General features: G+C 37.0%; 1 protein-coding gene across 1 annotated transcript; it reads left to right on the top strand.

Annotated features, from left to right (window-relative positions):
- The first annotated feature begins 4,038 nt into the window (after positions 1-4,038).
- On the top strand, positions 4,039-6,727 carry LOC138339342 (uncharacterized). The gene is made up of 5 exons (XM_069290935.1): positions 4,039-4,403; positions 4,500-4,788; positions 5,363-5,434; positions 5,494-5,811; positions 6,239-6,727. Exons 1-5 carry the CDS (start codon positions 4,039-4,041, stop codon positions 6,725-6,727), a joined length of 1,533 nt encoding a protein of 510 aa, XP_069147036.1.
- The last annotated feature ends 16,709 nt before the right edge of the window (positions 6,728-23,436 follow it).

Genomic DNA, 23,436 nt, shown 5'->3' on the forward strand with positions numbered 1-23,436 from the left:
ATAACCCACTAATCAACTTAAGGTTACCTCTTTTAACCCCCATGTAATTGAGTTATTAATATAAACCCACGAAATATATAATTATTGCAAGAATAGTCCAAAATGCCCCTTTAAAACTTAACCAGAAATCCTACTCCGACTAGGATTACGCAACCTGTGACGGGCCGTCGTGCCTGCGACGGTCCGTCCTGCTGCTCCGTCACAGGGTTCAGAGACAGAAATTCTCTGAAGAGTCTGTGACGGTCCGTCACGTCTGTGACGGTCCGTCCTGCACTTTCGTCACAAAGTTCAGAAAGTCAATTTCAGTACCCAAATTTCAGAATTTCTAAGTGTTTTGAAACGAGTCCCCTCGACGGTCCATCGTGCCCATGACGATCCGTCGTCTCAGCCTGTTTTTCCAGAAATAAAATGTGCTGCTCAAAACGAATAAACAGGTCGTTACAGGAACAATAAAAGCCATTGACGGACCATTGTGCACGCAATAGACCATCATCCATGTCCGTCAATAGTAACAGAAAGTTGGTGAAAAAAGTAGCAGAAAAAAGGTAAGTATGGAATGACAAAGGGTCTCGATGGTCCATCGAGACGTCGACGGTCCATCGCTCCAATCGTCAACTCAGACACATTTTTTGGGAAGATTTTCCTTAAATAGAATTTTCCTCTTTTTTTAGGACTTTATTATTATAAATACTTGTAAAACCTCATTTTTTGGGTTAGACTCTTTGATATTTTCTATTTTTATTGTTCTAATTGATGAATTTTGAGATTTTGTGAAAATTACTTTATTTTTCGGAATCGTTTGTCAGAAGTTTTTGATTAATTCAAGTAATCTTCTGGATTTTTTTCAATCTCATTAAATTAAGTGTATCAATTCTTATCTAATTAATATAAATTGTGTGATTATTAAAATGGGTAACTAAACTCAATAACTAGGGTTGCAAGAACCATGTGTAAATACCAAGGTAAAACTTAGCTAAAATAACAATTTTTGAATCGTGTCTTGAATGTATTGAGAATCCTTTCACTTAGAAGTCTTTTTAACGAGTGTACGCGTTAGAACTTTCCGAACCAAGGAGGTTGATAATAAGAAAATAATTATCAATGTAGATTTAGTATACACTATCTAATAGGCTAGTGTTGGTTGGTGCGAAGTAACAACAAAGACAAACATTGTAAGGCTTAATATGAGGTAAAACTAAAGTTTAGGAAAGCATACAGACATAGTCGGATGAAGGTGTAGAGTCAAATTTCGTAGTTGCTTGACCAAGGAGTTAGAGATATATAACTTACCACTTCGCATGCAAGATACTAGAAAATGATTGTTATAGCTAGAATTACCGCGTTATGAACCTATGGAGAACACTTAAACCCTAGTTATTTTCATTACTTGCTAAAAATCAAATCTTTGAACATGTTACTTATTAACATATAAAAAGCTAATTACAGCTATTGTTTAAAACCCCCATTTTTGTTACTGTTTCTTGGAAAGGACTTGACTTAATAGATGTAATAATAAATTAAAGTTAAGTCTAAGCTATTTCCTCTTGGGATCGACCCCAACCTTATAATTGGGTTCTTTACTTGATACGACCGCTTATACTTCTTTTCAAGAAGTAAATTTGACTGTATCAAATTTTGTCGCGTTGCCGGGGAAAATGTCTCTTAGAATAACTTTAAGCTTATTACCAAATTTTAGTCAACATTTTCTTGATTTTTCTTCTTGTTTTTGTTTTTATCTCTTTCAGATCTAAGTTCAGTCTATGCCAAGTACGCGTAGTAGAGGAGAACACATACTCTCACCCGACCCTAAAGTAGAGCGCACAGTACGCAGAAAATGAATCAAAATTTGGGTATTCTCGATGAAGATCACAACCCGAAACATCCACAACTGGGTGATTCTCATGACCAACTATTACCTGAAAGTTGTGTGGAAGGTGAAATAAGGAGGAAACCTCCCAATCCACTCTCTCAAGAGTATTATAGGGGATATGATAATAATACAGACTTTTACAGGCCTCTTATCTTGCCTCTCCTTTCACATGGCCATTCTTCCTGGTAACTAGTAGTCTGATGCAAATGCTCACCGCTAGAGGTTTGTTTTCTGGGCTACTTTCTGAGGATCCCTATGCTCAAATCTAAAAGGAGATCTTGATTGTAAGAGTGGTATGGGGAAGCCTGATTTGAATATGGACATAACTGGGTTGAGAGTGTTTCCTCCCTTACTGATTGAAGAGGCCGCTACATGGTTTATTAAACTCCCGTATAACTCAATCTGCACTTTTAATCAATTGAGGGATGTGTTCATAGCACGTTACTACCCGGTGTCTAAGAAGCTAAACCACAAGATAGGGTGAAAAACTTAAACATACTAGCGGGAGAACCAGTTAGTATTTCTTGGGATAGGTTCACCTCATTCTTGAGAAGTGTCCCAAATAACCACATCAATGATGAGTCACTGAAAGAATACTTCTATGGGGGACAAGATGATAATAATAAAGAAGTACTAGATACGTTAGAGGATGAATCTTATGGTGAGTGCCCTTATGTTGATATTGCTGAGAAGTTGGAGAAAATCTCCCAAAATAAGAAATCTTGGAGCACTAGGAAGTCAGATACTTGGAGAAACACTTATTCAGTGCAATCCGCACACAACCAATCCACAAATGAGATTCGTGAGGAAATTGATCAAATGAGAACTAAGCTTGGGTTGGTGTTTAAACATGTCACTAGGAGTGCAGAAAAGGTAAATGTGTTGAACTACTTTTCTAATCATCAACCTCCAACTGATCAGTATTACTACGAGGAGGACTCTTATGCGGTAAATGATTAGACGAGGGGTTTCCGACTAAACACCCAAGGCTCCAATCAGGAAAATTAGCACCAAGGTCAAGGAAACTAAGGTCGGAACAGTGGTAATTACAATCGAGAGAGTCATTATGTCAGAGACAGGAATTACAATCTCGACAACAACTTCAACCAGGGTAACTATGGTAACAAAAATGATAGGAGTGGGGGCCCTATGTTCCATCTCATAATCGTGAAGTTACTCCTAGGGATGGTGGAGGTAGTATGCGCAAGTTGAGGATATATTGCAGAAAATGAAGATGAGGTTTGATGCTAGTTATGAGCACACTAAATAATTCAGGAGTGAATAAGAAAGTATTGGGAAAAAAGTTGATGCTCATGCAATCTCAATCAGGCATCTATAGTTTCAAATGGCCCAATTGTCTTTGACTGTGAAACCACACCAACCGTGCACTTTTCGTAGCAATACTGTCCAAAAACCGAATAATGATGGAAATTGTATGGAAGTCACAACTCGACGGTGTAAGCAAACCATTCACACACCGATGCCGTCTGTTGTAAAAAATATGATAAGAGGCGATGATGAGGTAGTGGAGGTTAGTGATAAGTAAGAAGACAAAACGGGGAACGAAGCTAAGATACCCCAAAAGGTTACCCGCATCCCTAGACCACTACCTCCACTCCCACAGAGGTTAGTGAAAAATATCGAGGATGGTAAATACCTGCGTTTAATCACTATGCTCAAACAGCGTTCCATCAATGTTTCTTTAATAGAAACTCTTGAACAAATTCCCGGTTATGCAAAGTTCATGAAGGATATGGTTATTAAGAAAAGATCGGTCAGATTTGAGCATGATAATAGAATGTAGCATTGTAGTGCTATTGCTATGATATCTCTAGTGGAAAGGAAAGAAGATCCGGAAGCCTTCACCATTCCATGTACAATTGGTTTACTACACTTTGCAAAAGCATTATGTGACCTTAGGGCAAGCATAAATCTCAAGCCTCTATCTATTTACAAGAAGTTTGGTTTGGGTGACCCAAAGACTACTACGATGCGACTACTGATGGCCAATTGAACAATGAAGAGGATTCTTAGGGTACTCGACGATGTGTTAGTCAAGTTGGAGTCAGATTTCTAGCCAATTTTGTGATTATGGATTGTGAGGTTGACTTTGAGGTGCCTATTATCCTTGGGAGACCATTCCTTGCTACGATAAAGCCTTAGTTGATATGGAGAAAGGGAAAATGAAATTTCGGTTGAACAATGAGGAAGTGACTTCCAACATTTGCAGGTCCATAAGGCAGAGTGGTGAGTTCCAATCGGTATCTGCCATATCTTACAGAGTTGAAAAGTCATTTGATGTACAAATAGAAGAGTGTGTGGGTGTAGAAACACTAGCGACAGTGATCATGAATTTTAATAATGATCATATTGAAGAGTATGAGTCATTGGTCGCAGCACTTAATCGAGGTGATGTTCGGTTTAAACCAAAGAAGTTGGAGTTAGATCTGAAGCATCACGAGTCTCTACCCGCGAAACACTATATAGAGGAGGCTCCAAAAGTAGAAAATAAGTATCTACCACATCATCTCAGGTATTTATTCTTAGGAACAGGTGACACTTTATAGGTAATTATTGCATCATATATAAATGTGCATCAAGTTGAGAGTTTGGTGGAGGTGTTAAAAAGGTTCCAAAGAGATATTGGGTGGACCATTGCAGATATTATTGGGATCCCTCCCGGGATTCGTTCACAAAAAATTCAACGCACGCCCGATAATAAGCAAAGTATTGAGCACGAGAAACGTTTAAATCCACCTATGCAAGAGGTGGTAAAAAAGGAAATCATAAAGTGGTTGGATGCTTTATTGATATATCTAATTGATGATAGTACATGGGTTTGCCTTGTCCAGTGTGTAGCTAAGAAAAAGGGAATTGTGGTCCCCTACGAGAAAATTGAGCTTGTTCTGATGAGGCCGGTGACTTGATGGAGGGTATATATGGATTAACGAAAATTAAATGTATGGATTGAGGAGGACCATTTTCGTATGCCCTTGATGGATCAGATATTAGATAGACTTGTAGGAAAGGGGTGGTATTATTTTCTTGATGGCTATTAGGGTTATAATAAGATTTAGATTGCACCGAAAGATCAAGAAAAAACCACCTTTACTTGTCCTTATGTGACATTCGTGTTCAAGAAAATGTCGTTTGGGTTATGTAATGAACCAGCCACATTGCAGATATGTATTATGTGAATATTCTCAGATATGGTGGAGGACACTATTGAGGTGTTTATGGATGATTTTTTAGTGGCTGGTGACTCCTTTGAGCGGTGTTTTAGTCATTTGTCCTAGCTTCTTAATAAGAGTGAAGATTGCAACCTTGTGCAAAATGGGGAAAATGTTACTTCATGGTGAAAGAAGGTATTGTGTTGGGTCATCGCATTTAGGAGAAGGATATAGAGGTTAATCTAGTTAATTTTGAGGTCATAGAGCGACTTCCTCCACCTATCTCTGTAAAGAGGTGTGAGAAGTTTTCTTGGGCATGCAGGCTTTTACCGGAGGTTCACCAAGGATTTATCAGAGATTGCACATCCTTTGTGCAAGTTGCTTGAAAAAGAGGGTAAGTTCCATTTTGATGAATCTTTTCTTAGGACATTTAGTATGTTGAATGAAAAGTAGGTGTCTGCACCTATCATCATTTCTCCGGATTGGAGAAAGACCTTTGACTTGATGTTTGATGCAAGTGGGGTTGCTCTTGGTGTGGTATTAGGTCAAAGAAAGGACAAAATCCTTCATCCCATTTACTATGATAGTAAATCCCTTAATGAAGCCCAAAACAACTACAACGTGACTGAACAAGAGATCCTTGCAGTAGCCTTTGCTTTCAAAGAATTTCACTCTCATTTGCTTGGCACTAGAGTTATAGTGTATACTGATCATTCTGCTTTGAGATATTTGATGGCAAACAAGGATGCAAAACTGAGGCTGATTCATTGGGTATTACTACTTCAAGAATTTTACTTTTGAGGTAAAATATAGAAAAGGGATCGAAAATAATGTTGTTGATGACTTGTGTCGATTAGAAGATTGAGCAATAAGAGAGTTGGGTGCAAAGGTTGAGATTGATGATACTTTCCCTGATGAGCATGTATTGGATGCCTCCCAAGACTTGATTCCATGGTTGGTAGATTTTTCAAATTATTTGGCTAGTGATATGGTCCCACCGGACTTCTCCTTTCATTAAAAGAAAAAGTTTATGCATGATGTGAAGAAATTCTTTTGGGATGATCAATACTTATATACGAGTTGTGATGATGGGCTTATTCGACGTTGTGTGCCAGGAGTTGAGATGTTGAGTGTTTTGGAGGCATGTTATTCTTCCCCTGTAGGTGGGCATCATAGTGGTATTTGAACTGCTCATAAGATTTTTCAATGTGGCTACTATTTGCCAACAATCCACCAAGATTCTCACGAGTTCGCCACGGCATGTGATAGATGCCAAAGAGACAGTGGCATTTCACAGAAGCAAGAGCTCCCTCTAAATCCCATTTTGGAGATTGAGTTGATTGATGTGTGGGCCATTGACTTTAAGGGCACTTTATTGAGTTCTCATGGGATGAAGTACATTCTTGTGGCAGTTGATTATATGTCTAAGTGGGTGAAATCTATTGCAGTAGAGAAGAATGAAGGGAAGAGTGTCAACACGTTCTTGAAAAAGAACATATTTTCCAGATTTGCCACCCCAATGGCTATAATTAGTGCTGGGGGATCTCACTCTTGCAACAAGCCGTTTAAGCAATTATTGGAAAAATATGGAGTTCTCCATAATGTTGTCACTCCTTACAATCCTCAAACTTGTGGGCATGTTGAATTATCATTACAAAAATTAAGCAAATTTTGGCAAAAATGGTGAATGATAGCAGAACGGATTCGTCAAGGAGGCTTAATGATGGTCTTTGGGCGTACCAGACAGCATAGAAGACTCCCATTTATATGTCCTCATAACAACTTGTATATGGGAAGGCTTGTCACTTACAGGTTGAATTAACGCATAAGGCCATGTAGGCAATGAGGAAGTTGAAAATGGATTGGAATGAGTCTGCGAAACAGAGGTTAAAAGGGTTGAATGATCTTGATGAATTTCGCTTGAAGGCATATGAATCTTCAAACCACTACTAAGAAAAACTGAAGAAGTACCATGACCAAAACATTAATGAGCGGGATTTTTTTCTAAGGTATTTGGTGGTTTTGTTAAATTCTAGGTTGCATTCGTTTCCGGGGAAACTTGAGTACAAATGGACTGGTCCCTATTTGATCACCCAACTATTCCCTCATGGTTCAGTTTAGTTAGAGAAAAAGGAGGGTGTGAGGTTCAAGGTGAACGGCTAGCGAATCAAAATATATCTATGGCATGCTGAAACAACAAAAGAAGTGATCGAGTCATACAATCTTGATGAAGTCTGTGCAATGAAGAGTCCTCCGTGGAGCCGGGACGTTTAACCAAAGCTGATTGGGAGGCAACCCAATATGTATCCTCTAGCCAATTATAGGTTATTTGTGATTCTCTATTCATAGTTGCATTATTTTTGCTTTTATTTATTTAAATTCCATCTTACTGCTCTTTTCTTTTTCATTACTAGTGTTTACTAGAGCATAGATTAGGGACCGTTTCAAAAAAGTGTGTGAAAAATACAAAAAGATTAGCTTAATGGGCGTTCAATGTGGAAGTATTAAATCACCAGAAATCTACAGAAAAATTAGTTTGCTGTACCCATCCATGGAACAATCGATGGACCATTGTGTCATCGATGGACTGTTGGTGGGATCCGTCATGCCCAGGTATGTGTTTCAAATTATCCATGATAGGTCACCCTAGATGGACCCCCATGAAAGAACATTGACCTTGTTATGGTCCATCGTTGGGAATCGTCGCGTATTTACCCACCGATTCGACCCAACTTGTTCGGATGAATATTTCAAGTTTTAAATTTTTAAAATTCTCACTTCTTGACATAACCCCTCATAACCTTTTCTCTCTTCATTTCCTACCATTTCTCCCCACTTCATCACTATTAACTCTTATTCCCTTTTCAGCTTCTGATTTCCCACGTTTTCCCCGAATTCCCTCAGTCCCTTTCTCTCCCAAATTCTCCTAGTTTCTTCAGTACATTACTAGTCAGTGTATGTGGTGGTTGGTGCCGATGTTCAAATCCTAGAGTGTATACTCTTATTTGTCAACTACAGTTGTCAGGTATGTTGTTCTGATCTACTAAGATTAGCTTTTGTTAATATTCATGATTAATATGATTTCTAACTTTTTGGGTAATTAATATTTGACCATATTGCATGCTAAAACTTCCACAGAAATGTCGTATGTACCTTATAACACTCTAATTTAAATGGATGGGTGTGTATTGTCAAAAAAATAGATTGTGTTCCTGACCTAGGGTTTTATAGGTTGTCAAAAAATGCATATTAAAACTAGGAAAATTCATGCCCTATGAATGATGGGATGATAGGTAAATTTTTAGTAAACTTAGGCTTCTAAGAATACTTAAATCATTATGGTATGGTATCAAAGTTTGGCTTCAAAACTCTATTCCATTGAAGGTCAGTACGAGACACCGTCGACAAACCGTCGGTCCCTCGACGGACCATCTTTGGGGTCCATCAATCTACCTTCCCTATTTTAGTTTGAATGTTCCTTGATGGACCACATTGACGGACCATCGTTACTTCGAAGGTCCATCCTGCATAACCATCGACGCTGTCAGAGCCTTTGTTTGTGACATTTTTACAATTTATTCTATGTGTGTCTCGATAGACCGTTGTCCCTTTGACGGTCCGTCCTCCTAAACCGTCGACACTATCAGAACCTCTTTTCAGATGTTTTTAAAATTAATTCTAAGTGTTCCTAAACGGATCCCCATGATGGACTAGCGAGCCTACGACGGACCGTCCATGGGTCCGTCCTGCACTCTGTTCTTCTGCATTGTCCTTTCTTTTCTATGCTATGCTGCTTCCTCTTGTACTAACTACTTCTCTATGCAGGAACAAATGGCACCTAAACAGGACCGTGTCTACTCACGAGAGCGTTCTAAGTCTGTCGCCCCGTCGAACCAGCTTATCATAATCTCATATGATGAGCATGAGCTAGAGTATGTTCCACCGGGCACTCTCACCCCTACCCCAGCTACTCACTCCACTACTGTCACACCCTCGAGGGTATCACCTACCGTAGTCACTATCTCAGAGTCTAAAGAGGAGCGCATACTGACAGGTACACCTTTTGTATCTGCTACACAGTATGAGAGAGCATCTAGATCCTAGGATGCTTCCGGTACTGAGGTAGTGTCCGGTTATGAGGAGGACTTCGGGTGTGAAGAGGCCTCTGCTCCAGCCACCACATCCCAGTCTGCCTTGTCTGATGAGGCTGATAGTGCTTACTCTACTCCAGCGCCCAAGACTGGCGTCTCCATATCGATTGATGATCAACACAACCGGTGGTGTGTTGAGGGTCAATATGAGGTATACACCGATGCCAAGCTTCCGAATGACAAGGGGGTCATGACCTGGACCCTTCAACTAGAGTGGAAGGTCCTTACGGGGAGTATCCCCATCATGCTGGCTATTCATGAATTATTCACCAGGCATTGACTGGAGAGGATGGCTCATGATGTGGGCCGCTACAGTGAGGATATGGTCCAAAATTTCTATGCCTCCTATGTGGTAAGTCTTCGATCTCAGCTAGACAGGGGGCAGCCCCACCAAACATGCTCGTTTGGATTACGTCAGAGTCCACAACAAGCGGGTTCACATTTCCTAGTCGTCCATCGGTAGGTATATCTATGGCAAGGATGTTAATGCCACCCGAACACCTCTCACCGCCAAGTTTGACTATCGGTGGAAGTTGATTAAAGATTGCCGATTCCAACGTGAGCTAGAGTTGAGAGCGAACAACAAGTGGTGGATTGCACAATATCTTTCTGTCGATGGTGAGGCTGCCGATTGGGTGCTGGAGCCCAAGGGAAGTATCAAGAAGTCTAACCTTACCTTCACGACCAAATTGTTGTGGTTACTTGTCCAACACTGCCTTTCTCCCACTGCTATCGATAATATTGTCACCTGGTATCGTGCAAAGCTGAATGCGGTGATGATTGCGGGATTCGAGGTGGAACAATAAAGGCCAACGACCTTATATTATATACTTTTATGCATTGGGGAAAATTGTATGTATTTTTGTTCGGGTGGGGGCAATTGTATGTACTTTTTTTGGGGTGGGGACAGTTGTACTATCCTCTCATGGGATTTTCTTGCCTGTTTTCTTTTCCCCCATGACATTGGTTTTTTTTATTGCTGAACCGGCATGTTGGTATCTTTTGTACATTGTATTGAAATGGAATCTGAAGCATGATGGCTAAACAAAATTATATCCTGATTTAAAAAAAAATGTTGCATGACTAGGCACAGTAACTGATAAATGTGTGGCTCTATGCATGACTTAGAGATACAACACTGCATGACCCTAAATCTAAGACTCGAACTAGGTGTCTGATAATACCGTAGAGCAATGAGATGTAAAGTGAATGTGAGGAAAATATGAATAGTCTTTTTACTGAGCTAGAACTTGCCAGTTTAGCCTGCTAAAAGTAAGTCGTAAAAAGCAATTAGGAAAGGATCATATACCTTGTTCAATATAGGCAATCTTTAGCCTAAATAACAGCAAAACCGAATGAAATTAATCCCTTCTTGATCCAAATGATTTCATATTAAAATAGACTTATTTTTTTCAACCCAACTAATCTTTTCTAGAAACAATGTGTTTGGTCTGGTCCCTCCTTGGACATGTGCACCTGAGCTTATGCCAAAAGCATAAGTCGAGGGTGGCTAATGCAAAAAACAACCTTGTCATGCCTTGACCCAACTTTTGATATTGTGTACCTTAACTCATGGCAAAACAATGAGTTGAGGGTGACTATTATGTGAAATACTCCGAAAAGTGGGTGTTGAAATAATCAAGAGAGAGAAAGAACAAAACAAAAGTGACTCAAGAAAAGTTGAAAGCAAAGTGAAAAAAAATTAGAAATTTTTAAAAAAAATACAAGAAAAGATAAGAGACACTAATACAAAAGAAAAAAGAAGTGAGAATAGCAAGGTTAAAGAATATTGAGAAAAAGGGTGGAATAAAACAACAAAAAGGTAGGACGCTTATCCATTATGTCAAGGAGCGCAACAAGTCACTAAATATATCTAAACGTACTCTACCTGACCCTGAGCGTAAGTTACAAGCTAAGAAAGTCCTATCGTGTTCCTCATAGTGCACTATGGTAAACTTAAAGAAGTGAATATAAGGGCAAGCCTATGGGAACAGTTATAAATGAAGTGAGAATTTTTTCTGAGAGTAAGTGTTGAAAAATAATCCTTATACTCAAACTGAAATCTTTGTGAGGACACAAGTTGTAATACCGGAAAATTGGTACCTTAATTAGAGATCAAAGAATATAGGTGTCGCTGTATGGTGAGTCTGTGTCATGGTCTGATCCACATAACCAAGCCTAAACGTTGCATAAATCAAATTAAAATTAATTGGTATTGATAGCCAGATGATTGCAAAAAGATAAAATAAGGATACTTTTGAACAAAGATTTTGTGATGAGTCATAAAGTGTCGCTTGAACACAAACAACGAATATATGTTGAGGGTGTTGATGTACCGTGGTTTTATGGTCTTTCAATTCTTTATCCTTATGATTAATGTGTGTCTAAGGAATTTTTGTATCGGTTAATGTAGTTTTCTCTTTGTTTGCAAGAAATCTATCCAGAAAGAGAACGTGGGAGAATTGTGCTTAAAATTACAGAAGTAACGACCTACGGAGCCATCGACGGGTCGTCATGACCTCGACAATCTGTATGTGGCCACCGTCGCACGGAGCAAAAGGCTGCTAAGGGAAGTTGGGGAATTTGGACCAGGGATGGGGTTAGCGAGGAGCTCAATGGACCGTAATAGCCATGACGGACCGTCTTACACATACGTCAATGTTAACAGAAAGTAGCCCCAGCACCCATCTTCAAAGGACTCTAAGTATGTAAGAACGGAAGCCATCAACGGCCTATCGTGCATGCAATGGACCGTCATCCATATTACTTGATGGTAACATAAAGTTGGTGAAAAAAGAAGCAGAAAAGAAGTTAAGTATGGAGCGACGGAGGGACTCGATGGTTAGTAAGGATGTCGATGGGCCGTCGCTCCAGTCGTCGACTCAGACACGTTTTTTGGGGCAGCTTTTCCTTAAATAGGTTTCCCTCATTTGTGAGGTTTCTATTATTATAAATACTTGTAAAAACCTTGTTTTTGGGATTAGAGTCTTGGATATTTTCTATTTGTATTGTTTTAGGTGTTGAATTTTTGGATTTTGTGAAAATTACTTTATTTTCAGGAATCGTTTGTTGCAAGTTTTATATTAATTCAAGTAATCTTCTGGATTTTCTTAAATATCATCAAAGTAGTTGCATGAATTCTTATATAATTAATATGTAATGTGTGATTATTAACATGGGTAACTAAACTCCATAACTAGGTTGTGGAAACCATAAATAAATAAAAAGGTAAAACATAGCTAAAATAACAATTCCTGAATTGTGTCTTCCATGTATTAAATATATTTTTGTTATAGAAGTCTTTTTAAATAGTGCACGCGTTAGAACTCGCCTTGAAACTACTTGCCATACCAAAGAGGTATATAATAAGAAAAGAATTACCAATGTAGATTTAATATACACTATCTAATAGGCTAGTGTCAGCTGGTGTAACAAATAAGCCAAACATCGATTATAATGCTTAATATGAGTAAAGATAAGGTTTAGGAAAACATACACACGTATCTGTACAAAGGTGCTGAGTCAAATTTCCTAGTTGCAGGAGAAAGGATTAGAGATATATAACTTACCACTTTGCATTCAAGATACTAGGAAAGGATTGTTATATCTATAATTACCGCGTTATGAACCTGTGAGGAACACTTAAGCCCTTGTTACTCTCATTACTTGATAAAAATCATATCTGTGAACCTGTTACTTATTAACTTGGAAATAAGCGAATTACAGTTATTGTTTAAAACCCCCTTTTTGTTACTTGTTTCGTGGAAAGGACTTGACTAAATAGAAGTAATAATATGTTAAAGTTAACTCTAAATCATTTTCCTTGTGGAATCGTCCCTAACCTCATAGTTGGGCTCTATACTTGATACGCCCGCTTATACTTCTTGTCGAGAAGTAATTTTGAGTGTATCAGTAACCTAAAAAAAGTTATAGAACCAAGGGTCAGTACCAAATATATTGTACTAAGAAAGTTAACCTGTAAACACAAGCTAATGGGCTTAAATCTGGGTACTCCTACCACCCTAACCGAACCTCCACAATTACAACCTGCATAAAAATCAGTCCAACCTAACAGCCCACAGTTTACATAGCATATAGTTCATTAACAACACTTAAAATAATTATATATCCTCAAAAACAACACTAAAACAAAGTACATATCTTCAATAACAACACTTCCACAAATTAAATATCATCAAAAGCAAGCTCAGAATCATCAATCACAAGTCCACAGATAGGCATTCACAAAATCACCAAAACACAATATCATGTTCACTAATGATAAGTATGTGCAATGCAATGGAATACAATGTTGAGTATAATTATGCATGTCTGACCTACTGATACACACCTACTGTTTCACAGTTCGAGATCCATGGGGGACATATATGTCCATGCATCCATTGCGGCATGCAATAAGACACTTGATAATAGTACTCATCACGGTGCACAATACGTCCCTTGATGTATAATAACAATCACGGCTAGCAATACGTCCATTGAAATATAGAATTCATTGTGGCCCGCGATATGACCCCCAAAATGGTATATCCTCTTTAATTTCTCATTCTTTCTAAATGCACAAAACATGTCATAACAATGTCTCAGAATAATGCGAATGACATATTCACAAAAATAATGAGAGAATAAATTGCACAATTCGCAAAAACATCAACTATGATTCAAAATGTCTTTCAAACCATTCTCTTTTATCAACATATCACACACAAGCAATTATTCACATTGCCTTTTTTGCCCTTTTATTTTCATCATTAGAATTAATCAATGTGGACAAGTCAACCCATAACAAAGTCACATTACTCCAAAACATATAGCACAAGGATTTACACACATTACATACACTTAGAAATGGTTTATAAATCCATTTGACTCAATTAGTCAGGAGTTCACTCTGGAAATGAAGGTCTTCCCGTATTGTTTACTTCCCACTCAAAGAAATCTAATCAAATAAATGACTACTATAAAATTTTGATAATAACAACATTCACATTAGTAAGTTTTTATCGTTGACCAAAAAACGTCACTAGAATTTATTATGAAGTTCGTTAATCTTGATGCGAATTCACATTTCGACTATCATATTTTTCAAGTTTAAGTCTAGGGTTAAGTCTTAATTTTTCAACACACAACCACCTTTGTATTTTTTTATATAACAGCACATTTTATATTTAAATATTTTTTTTAACAGGTAAAAACTTGAGTCACGATACGATAACAAAAATTCAATATCAGATCCATGTTTCATTTCCGGGAGCTTCTACTACAATATAACGTAGAAGACTAACTTTAGTTTAATAGAATATCCTTAATAACATACATTAGTTTTCTACAAACTATGTAATTATAAGATAATAACTCATAAGAAGAAAAAAAAATTGTACGCGAATAAAAATAAAATTGTAATGTTTTTGAATTAGGTGGAGTCGATCGGGAAGGGCGGGATGCCGACTTGGTCGGTTGTGGGTTTAATTAGAGAGGAGTTAGAGAGAGATAACTTTGACTCAGAGCTTTGTTATTATCCTTCTTTTTAAAGAGAAGTGTTTAACTTAGTGACCACAGGTGTTACAACCCTTTATGTTGTTTTGAGAACTAGAACTATTTTAAATCTTTCAATAAAAATTTTAAATGGAAAATTTGAAGTATTCGATTGTTAGGATCGAATCCCCACACACACACTTGATGAATAAAGAAAACATGAACTTTAGAGCGAAAGAGATGAGATATCTAGAGAAAGAAGGAGAGAAACCAATATTTAGTTGTAACACCCCGTGAGAAAACATCCACAGAGGTGGGGTATATATATTAATAAATTAGAGTATTTTTGATACAGAGAATAAATGGAGGATAAATAGTACAACCTATTAATCAGGATCAACAACCTAACAATTCTCCCACTTGGAGACTGATTCAATCATCCAATAATACATTCTCTAAAAAGATATCTTCATCATCAACATCATTAAAGCACCGCAACATCTGTAGCAACAACTACAGAAGACCAACCGAGGTTTTGCATAAACACAGTTTCCCAACATCAACACATTTCATCAATATGTCTGTCAGGTTCTTTGCACCGTCTATCTTCTCCAAGCACATATCACCATCCTCCACTGCACTACGGGTGAAATTGTATCGCCTTCTTATGTGCTTTGTCTTCCAATGGTAGACTAGATTTTTCACCAACTGTATGGAACTCTGGCTATCTGAGTAAAGAATCTCTCGCTCTTCTTCTAGTCCAATTCCTCCAGATAATCTGCCAGCCATATCATCTCTTTCCCTGCTTCAGCGGTTGCCACATACTCAGCTTCAGTAGATAAAAAAGAAACACACTTCTGAAGCTTGGACATCCAACTCACTGTTGTTCCACCTATGGTGTAACTGTACCCGGATATACTCTTGCTCGAGTTCACATCCCCACCAAGATCAACATCCAAGAAAACCCTATAGAGTCCCCTTAATTTTTCCAAAACAATGTGAAGTATTGTATGTACCTCTCAGATATCTTAGAAGCCACTTCACAGCTTCCCAATTCACTTTTCGCGGGTTCGCCATGTACCTGCTAACAACTCCCACTGCATGTGCTATATAAGGTCTAGTGCAGACCATAGCATACATCAATCTCCCAACTGCTGAAGCATATCAAACAAGTGCCATATGATCACACTCCATGGCAGTCTTGGGGAGCTTCTCCTTTGACAATTTAAAGTGATTTTCTAATGGAGTAGTCTTGGGCTTAGAATCATTAACCCTGAATCTGCTCAGCACCTTCTCAATTTACAACACCTGAAATAGATTTAAAGTGCCAGCAAATCTATGCCGGGAAATCTTCATCCCCAAAATCTGCTTCGCTGGACCCAAATCTTTCAATTGCTGCAGACAACGTTGTCTTTAGATTTTTAATCTCCCACATAAAAGATCCTGCAATTAACATATCATCCACATACAAGAGTAGAAAGACATATGAATCAGTGTATTTCTTGAAGTAACAACAAGGATCCTTTTCAGTTTTGTAGAATCCACTCTTGGTCATGAAGGAGTCAAACTTCTTGTACCACTTCCTTGGTGCTTGCTTTAGTCCATACAAGGTTCCTGGTGAGGTTTCATACCATGTTATCCTTGCTTGGAACCACAAATCCTTCCGGTTGTTTCATATATATCTCTTTGTGCAGATCTCCATGTAAAAACGTTGTTTTTACATCCATTTGCTCTAGATGCAAATTCTCCGATGCAACAATACTCAACAGAATTCGAATAGAGGTTAACTTCACAAAAGGAGAAAATATTTCAATATAATAAATACCTTTCCTTTGTGAATATCCTTTAACCACTAAATGATCTTGGAACCTTCTTTATCTATCTTGTTTAGTCTTAATTCTGAACACCCACTTGTTCAACAAAGCTCTCTTCCCTACAAGTAACTCAATAAACACCCATGTGTCATTTTTCTCAAGTGACATCATCTCATCATCCATAGTTTCTCCCACTTGATGAATCCTCCACCTGTAAGGCCTCATGAAAAGAATCTGGTTCTCTCTTATCAGTTAACAATAGATAGAGCAATGAAGGTGAATACCAATCTGGTGCCTTGATTGTTCTGGATAATCTCCTTAACCCCTGCTCAGGTGTAACATGCTCCACTTCAGATTCTTCAGTAGGAGTTGGTTGAGTATCTGCTTCAACCTCTCTGGGTTGTTCTTCCCCAACTCAACCTCAACTCCCACTTTCTTTGTAATCTATAGAACCTTCTGCTATCTGTCCTTGTACAGGAAAGACTCATCAATGTCACGTCATAATGTCTCAGGATCTTTCTGTTCTTTTCATCCCAAAACCTGTAACAACACAAATCAGAACCATATCCTATGAAGTAACACTTCACAGCCTTGGAATCAAGATTCTCTCTCTTTTCTTGATCAACATGAACATAAGTAGTGCAACCAAATGTCCTCAAGTGTGAGTACTTTAGTTCTTTTCCTATCCACACCTCCTCTAGAATCTTGAACCCTAAAGGAACTGAGGGTCCCCTGTTGATCAAGTATGCAACTGTTTTCACAGCATCCGCCCAAAATGTTTTGTGCAGCCCATAGTGTATCCTCATACTCCTTGCACGCTCATTAAATGTTCTGTTCATCCTCTCACCAATTCCATTCTGCCTTGCCTTACCAAGAACTATTCTCATCAATCTGATTCCCTCAGCTGCACAGAATTCCTTGAACTCTTATTTATCATACTCTCCTCCATTGTAAGACTTTAGGTATTTGACTTTCAAATCAGTCTAATTGTCAACTTCAGCTTTCCACTTCTTGAGAGTTGCAAACAAATCCTGCTTTTACTTCAAGAAGTAAACCCATACCTTTCTGCTGGAATCATCAATGAAGGTAACATAAAATCTGGATCCTCCATGTGATGATACTGGAGATGGTCCCCAAACATCTGTATGGACCATTTCCAACCGCAGTTCATTTTGCTCTCTTGGAGTCTTTGTGAAGCTTACTCTTTTTTTGTTTGCCCATAACGCAACTCACTCAAAGACCCAAATACACAGACTTCAGACCCTCTAATGCTCCTTTTGCAACCATTATCTTCATTCCTTTAGCACTCATGTGTCCAAGTCTGTTGTTCCACAAACATGAACAAGAAGCACCTTCATCAACAACGGCCATGTTAATACACCCTGCAGTGGTGTCCAAGGTTCTAAATTTTGTGCCACGAGCTACTACCTTAGCACCTTTCACAATCTTCCACGAAACATTCCCAAACTATGTTGCGTATCTTGTGCTATCCATTTGACCAACAAAGATAAGATTTTTCATGATCCCATGACTATATCTGACATCCTCTAATGTCCAATGGTTTCCCAAGGTGGTCTTTATGAAAACATCCCCCTTTCCTTCAATCTCTAAGACTTTATTGTTAGCAAGATATACCTTTCCAAAATTTCCAGATTTGAAATTTTTGAACAACACCTTGCTTGCAGACAAATGGAAAGATGCACCAGAATCCAAAATCCATGATTCAATCGGGTTGTTCACACTAAGGATTAGAGAATCCCCAATGTCCTCTGCTGAATTTACATAATCACTGTACTCTCCAAATTTCTGATTCTGTTTCATCTTTGGCTTTGTATAGATCGTCCGAAAGTGCCCTTTTCCTCCACAATTCCAACAAGTCATGTTTAATCTGTTCGGGGGTTTTCCTTGATTCTTTGATTTTGATCGACCATGTTGATTTTTGCCTTTCTTCTTACTTCTCCCCCTTCGGTCCATGCTGAGAGCACTGCCCGATGAATCTCCCACTTCTCGTTTGCGAATAATTTCGGTAAGAACAATAACACGGATTTCATCAAACATCAGTTTCTCAGATCCACAGGAATTACTAATCATAGCAACAACAGTATCCCAAGACTCGGGAAGAGATGACATCAAAATCAATGCCTTAATTTCATATTTTAAATTAATATCCAAAAATTTGAGTTGAACCACAATCGTATTGAACTTCTTTATATGATCAGAAATGGATCCATTCTCAGACATCTATTAATTGAACAATCTACGCATCAAATATACCTTGTTCATCGCTGATGGTTTTTCATACATGTTTGACAGTGCATTCAATAGATCGGACGTAGTCTTCTCCTTCACGATGTTTAACGCCACGTTTCTTGATAAGGTCAACCAGATCAACCCTAGATCCTTGCGATCCTTGAGTTTCCACTTCTCCTCCATAAATTACGGCTTCACCCTTGTTTACGGTTTGTGAAGATCTTTCAAGTACAAATAATCTTCGACCTGCATCTTTCAGAAACTGAAATCAGATCCATCAAACTTTTCAATTCCAAGCTTCGAACTATCCATCTTCAATGATCGTGTTGAATATCGTTGGCTCTGATACCAGTTGTTAGGATCGAATCCACACACACACACACTGGATTAATAAAGAACACAAGAACATAAGAGAGAAAGAGATGAGAGATCTAGAGAGAGAAAGAGAGTAACCAATATTTCGTGGTAACACCCCTTGAGTAAACTTCCAGGGTGGTGAAGTATATATATTAATAAATCAAAGTATTTTTTGTTAAAGAGAATAAATGGAGAATAAATAGTACAACCTATTAATTAGGCTCCACAACCTAACATCGATAACTATGAGAATTTAGTTGATAGAAAGTCTATTCAATAACTATTAATGTAAATAGTTAGTTGGGCCTAGTTTATAAATCATTTTATTACAATTTTATATTTAACCCATGAAATTAAGCTAAACAAAGAGTAGTTACTAATTTATTCGTCATTATTCAAAAACAATAACAATAGGGCAAAGAACATTAGTTGGCTACAACGTTAAGGTAGTTCCTTGTAAGCACTTACATTTCTACAATTTGTGTATGAAAACTGTCAATGCTACTGTAATGATTTTGTTTATTAAAAAGGGAGATCCTATTCCTTTTATATTAATGGTAAAAGGAAGGACGGTGGTCTGTTTCGCACTAAAACAAAAAGTTAGGTCTGTATAATTTTTGGTCTTTTTTTATTAATATGAGAAGAATTGATGGAAATTTGTTTTATAAATAAAATAAAATAAAAGAGTAGAGGAGCAACATGTTGGGATGGAAAATGGAGTCAAATACGTTGTAGCGATTATATGGTAATGATTAGTCGATGGTGGGTGTGATGACTTGAAAGAGTGTGACAACGTAAAAGTTTGAATGTTCTGCCAAGTTTATGTGTTTAGAACAAAAATAAAATAAAATAAATTTGATATAGTTTTCGTGCAAATTTGTGGGTACATATTTCCTTGCATAGGAAATATAATATCATTTAGTTTCAATCTTTTAAGATTGGTTGTTATTTCATGATGAAGTACTTGGTGTACTTTACCATAGGAAACTTTAATAAGTTCATGATATTTATGTTTAATCCTAGATTTAAAATTTAACAAATATGTTTCATGATATATTACTTAACACCATAATTAGGAGCTTGAATTATAGCGACTTAATGAGTTTTTTTAATTTAAGTTAGAAGTATGTGAGTGTCTATGAACTCGTTTACTTAAGAATATTGCACAATTGTTATATTGGAAATGTTCAGAAACATTGCGAAGAGTGAAAGAAAAATCGTGAGTATTGGTAGCACGTGTTTGGCAATTAAGGTATGTTAAGACTTTTAGACTTGTTATAGGATGTTTTCCTAATTAAAGATTAAAAATGAAATAGACAAAGGGTAAGGGTGAAAAATGATGGTACCATACCAATGTTGTGACAGGCATTGGTACAAGTATCGGTGTTATCACTGGAAAGTTTAGTACTATAGTAGATATATGGTAAATGTGAGAATGTCAAAGAATATGGGCATTAGCAGATGTATTATTGAATTAATTTCTTGTGTGATAGTGTTTCATATTTAAACCTGTATATTTGAAATAGTTAATATGGTTATGTGTTATCATGAGATTTGATTAATAGAGATGCATCATTATCAACTTTATCGAAACAATATTGTGCACATGTGTTGAAATTTGTTTGATTATAAGTTAGGCATGTGGATATCGTTCGTGCTGGGGAAGCTAACATGTTAAAATAATAATTGGGAACGTGGAGACCATCAGTGTGGAAATTGTTTGATGTAATGATTGTGCGTTGAGATTGTCCGCACAAACACGTGGAGATCGTCCATGTCAGTATTGTACATCGCGTATCCCCCACGGGTCATGAAATCTCAATGTATTTCGGAGGAGTTTCATGTATATACGGTAGAGAGAGAATGATGGATATTCTGAGGCATATCATTTCATGGTGGCATATTGCATTGCATCTCATGACATTTTTTATTCTTGATGTTTATGTGTTTTATTGATGGCTGAAAAGTAATTGATATTTGATTAACTATATTTGATGAAAGTCGACAAGTAAGTGCAATATAGACTTGTATAATTAAGAAATTGATTTTTTTAAATTAACTCCCGTCAGTACTTGTTCGTTGTCGTACTATGAGAGTACTTGGCCGACGTGATTTCTCAATCATAATACATTTGTTGCACTCTTTTGAGGTGTAGATTAGATTTAAAATTCGGGCACATTCATGGAACTTTAAATGTGAGTTTGGATAATCTTGGAGTTGTGTTGCGCTGCTTGAGATATTTTGCGGCCCGCACCTTCAATCAACCTCTATTTATTAGGTTATTTTTGTATTCTGATAGGATATTTGTTACGTTAGATTTTTATATTAGTTTGAACTTGTATCCTATTATTGAAGTTCTTGTACTTATGACACTAAATTTTGGGGTGATATTTATATATTCTGAATGTATTTTAAATACTCAGTATGTTTGGTATTTACTTTTCACTTTTAGGTTTAATTGGTGAAATTTATTTGGTTGGCTTACCTATCGGTTGGGAACATAGATTCCATCACGAATCATGATTTTGGCTCATGATAAATTGGTATCAGAGCTCTTTGTTGATGTGTCTCACGAGTACAAGAACTTAGACTAGTAGAGTCTTGCGGATCGGTACAGAGACGTCCGTTGTTTATCTTCGAGAGGTTATATGACTCTAGGAGACTTTTTTCTTTCATTCCTTATCGTGCGTTTGTGGATTGGTTAAGGTAAAAATTTTTTATTCCATTCTCTCATCTACGGTGAGGAGACATTTCAAATTTAACTCTTGCGAAACATGATTACATTGCATGGTTGAGTACATATGTTATGTGGTTAGGAAAATATCTTGACAATGATCATTTCACTTCAAAAGAAGGATATTGATGAGGTTGGAGATAGTAAGAATGGTTTTTCTTTAGGTATTATTCAGACAAGGATACTAAAAATTCATTTGAATTTATTAGGACGATTTTGATGACTTGTTGTTAAGATTAGTGAATAACTTTGTAATTAAGATTCACAACGTCGATTTATTGAACAGAATTGTATGGTTTGGAAGATTCAATTGATAAAATAAGTGTTTAGAGATTATAATTAGGCTACTGGGAGAAGTGGACAAAGGATAGAGATATGAAACGTGATCACTCCTCATGAGGTTTGAGAGGGTAAGATTTGTATACATTTTTTTAATCCTTCAGAGTGAAGGTATACTGAAGATAAATTAAATAGTTCAAGTTAAATGGTGACCATATTGGTGTTTATTTGATAGAAGTCACAAGGTTGGTTAAGTTTAATACATCAAAAGATTATACAAGGTTAAATCGAATATCAATCAGTAAAGACATTTAAATGGAGGTTATTCATAAATTATGATAGATACATATTGTTAGGGAATTTCCAGATATTGGATTGAGGATTAATAATATTTATCGAAAATAAGTGGAGGAATAGATTTTTTTTATTCAAATGATTTTTTAATAGAAAGTTGATGAATTTGTATGACGACACCAATAGATATGTATGTGTAGTAGTTATGAATCGCTAAATAGACCATAGAAAAATATAGTAGTGATTGGAAATACAAACTTCATAAATTACTAATTGTATTGGGATAACCAAAGTGGTTAAAGGTATCACTTGATATTCACTCAATTTACTATAGTTTTATTTCGAGTGTAGATCTACTTTGTAAGTACATACCTTATTTGGATTTGAAAATGTTTTGAAGCTCTTCTTCTATGTTTGAACATATTCTTGACCAGTAGATGATTCTTAGTTGTAGATCGATCACATCGATCTTAGGTTGTTGACATTGTAGTGATTGACACGTGGAAAAACATAACTATTCTGAAGGTTCTAGACTTTGATAGCATGAAAAATGGAGTAAATTTCATTACATCATACAATTTCATACTAACTTTAAATATATCTAATGTTTCAAAATTTAAGTGGAAGAATAGTCTTAATACCCATCCATGAAAGGTATCATTGTCTCTAAAGTGTGGGAACAAGGGTTGCTTCACCTATTCGTCTTATGTTGTGAAACTAGGAATGATATGTCTCCTTTAAAGCACATTCCAATCGGGCAAGAATTTTGTAAGGGTGTTCCATGTGAGTTTTATATAAATATTAGTATTGACTTACAGTAAGACACTTGGCCTATATTTGTTATTTCTTATTGGAATACTCTTATGAATATGAAAGAACGGTAACAAGAATTATTGAGTAAAAATTTTTTGGAATCAAATATACTTTTATTGGGCGTTTATATCATATTGGGATTCCTTTGTTGTTTTCTTGATTAAGGATATATTGGTATACTCTCATAGTAGGAAGGATCACGAACATT

Source organism: Solanum lycopersicum, chromosome 11 (assembly GCF_036512215.1).
Source record: "Solanum lycopersicum chromosome 11, SLM_r2.1".
Taxonomy (NCBI): Eukaryota; Viridiplantae; Streptophyta; class Magnoliopsida; order Solanales; family Solanaceae; genus Solanum; species Solanum lycopersicum.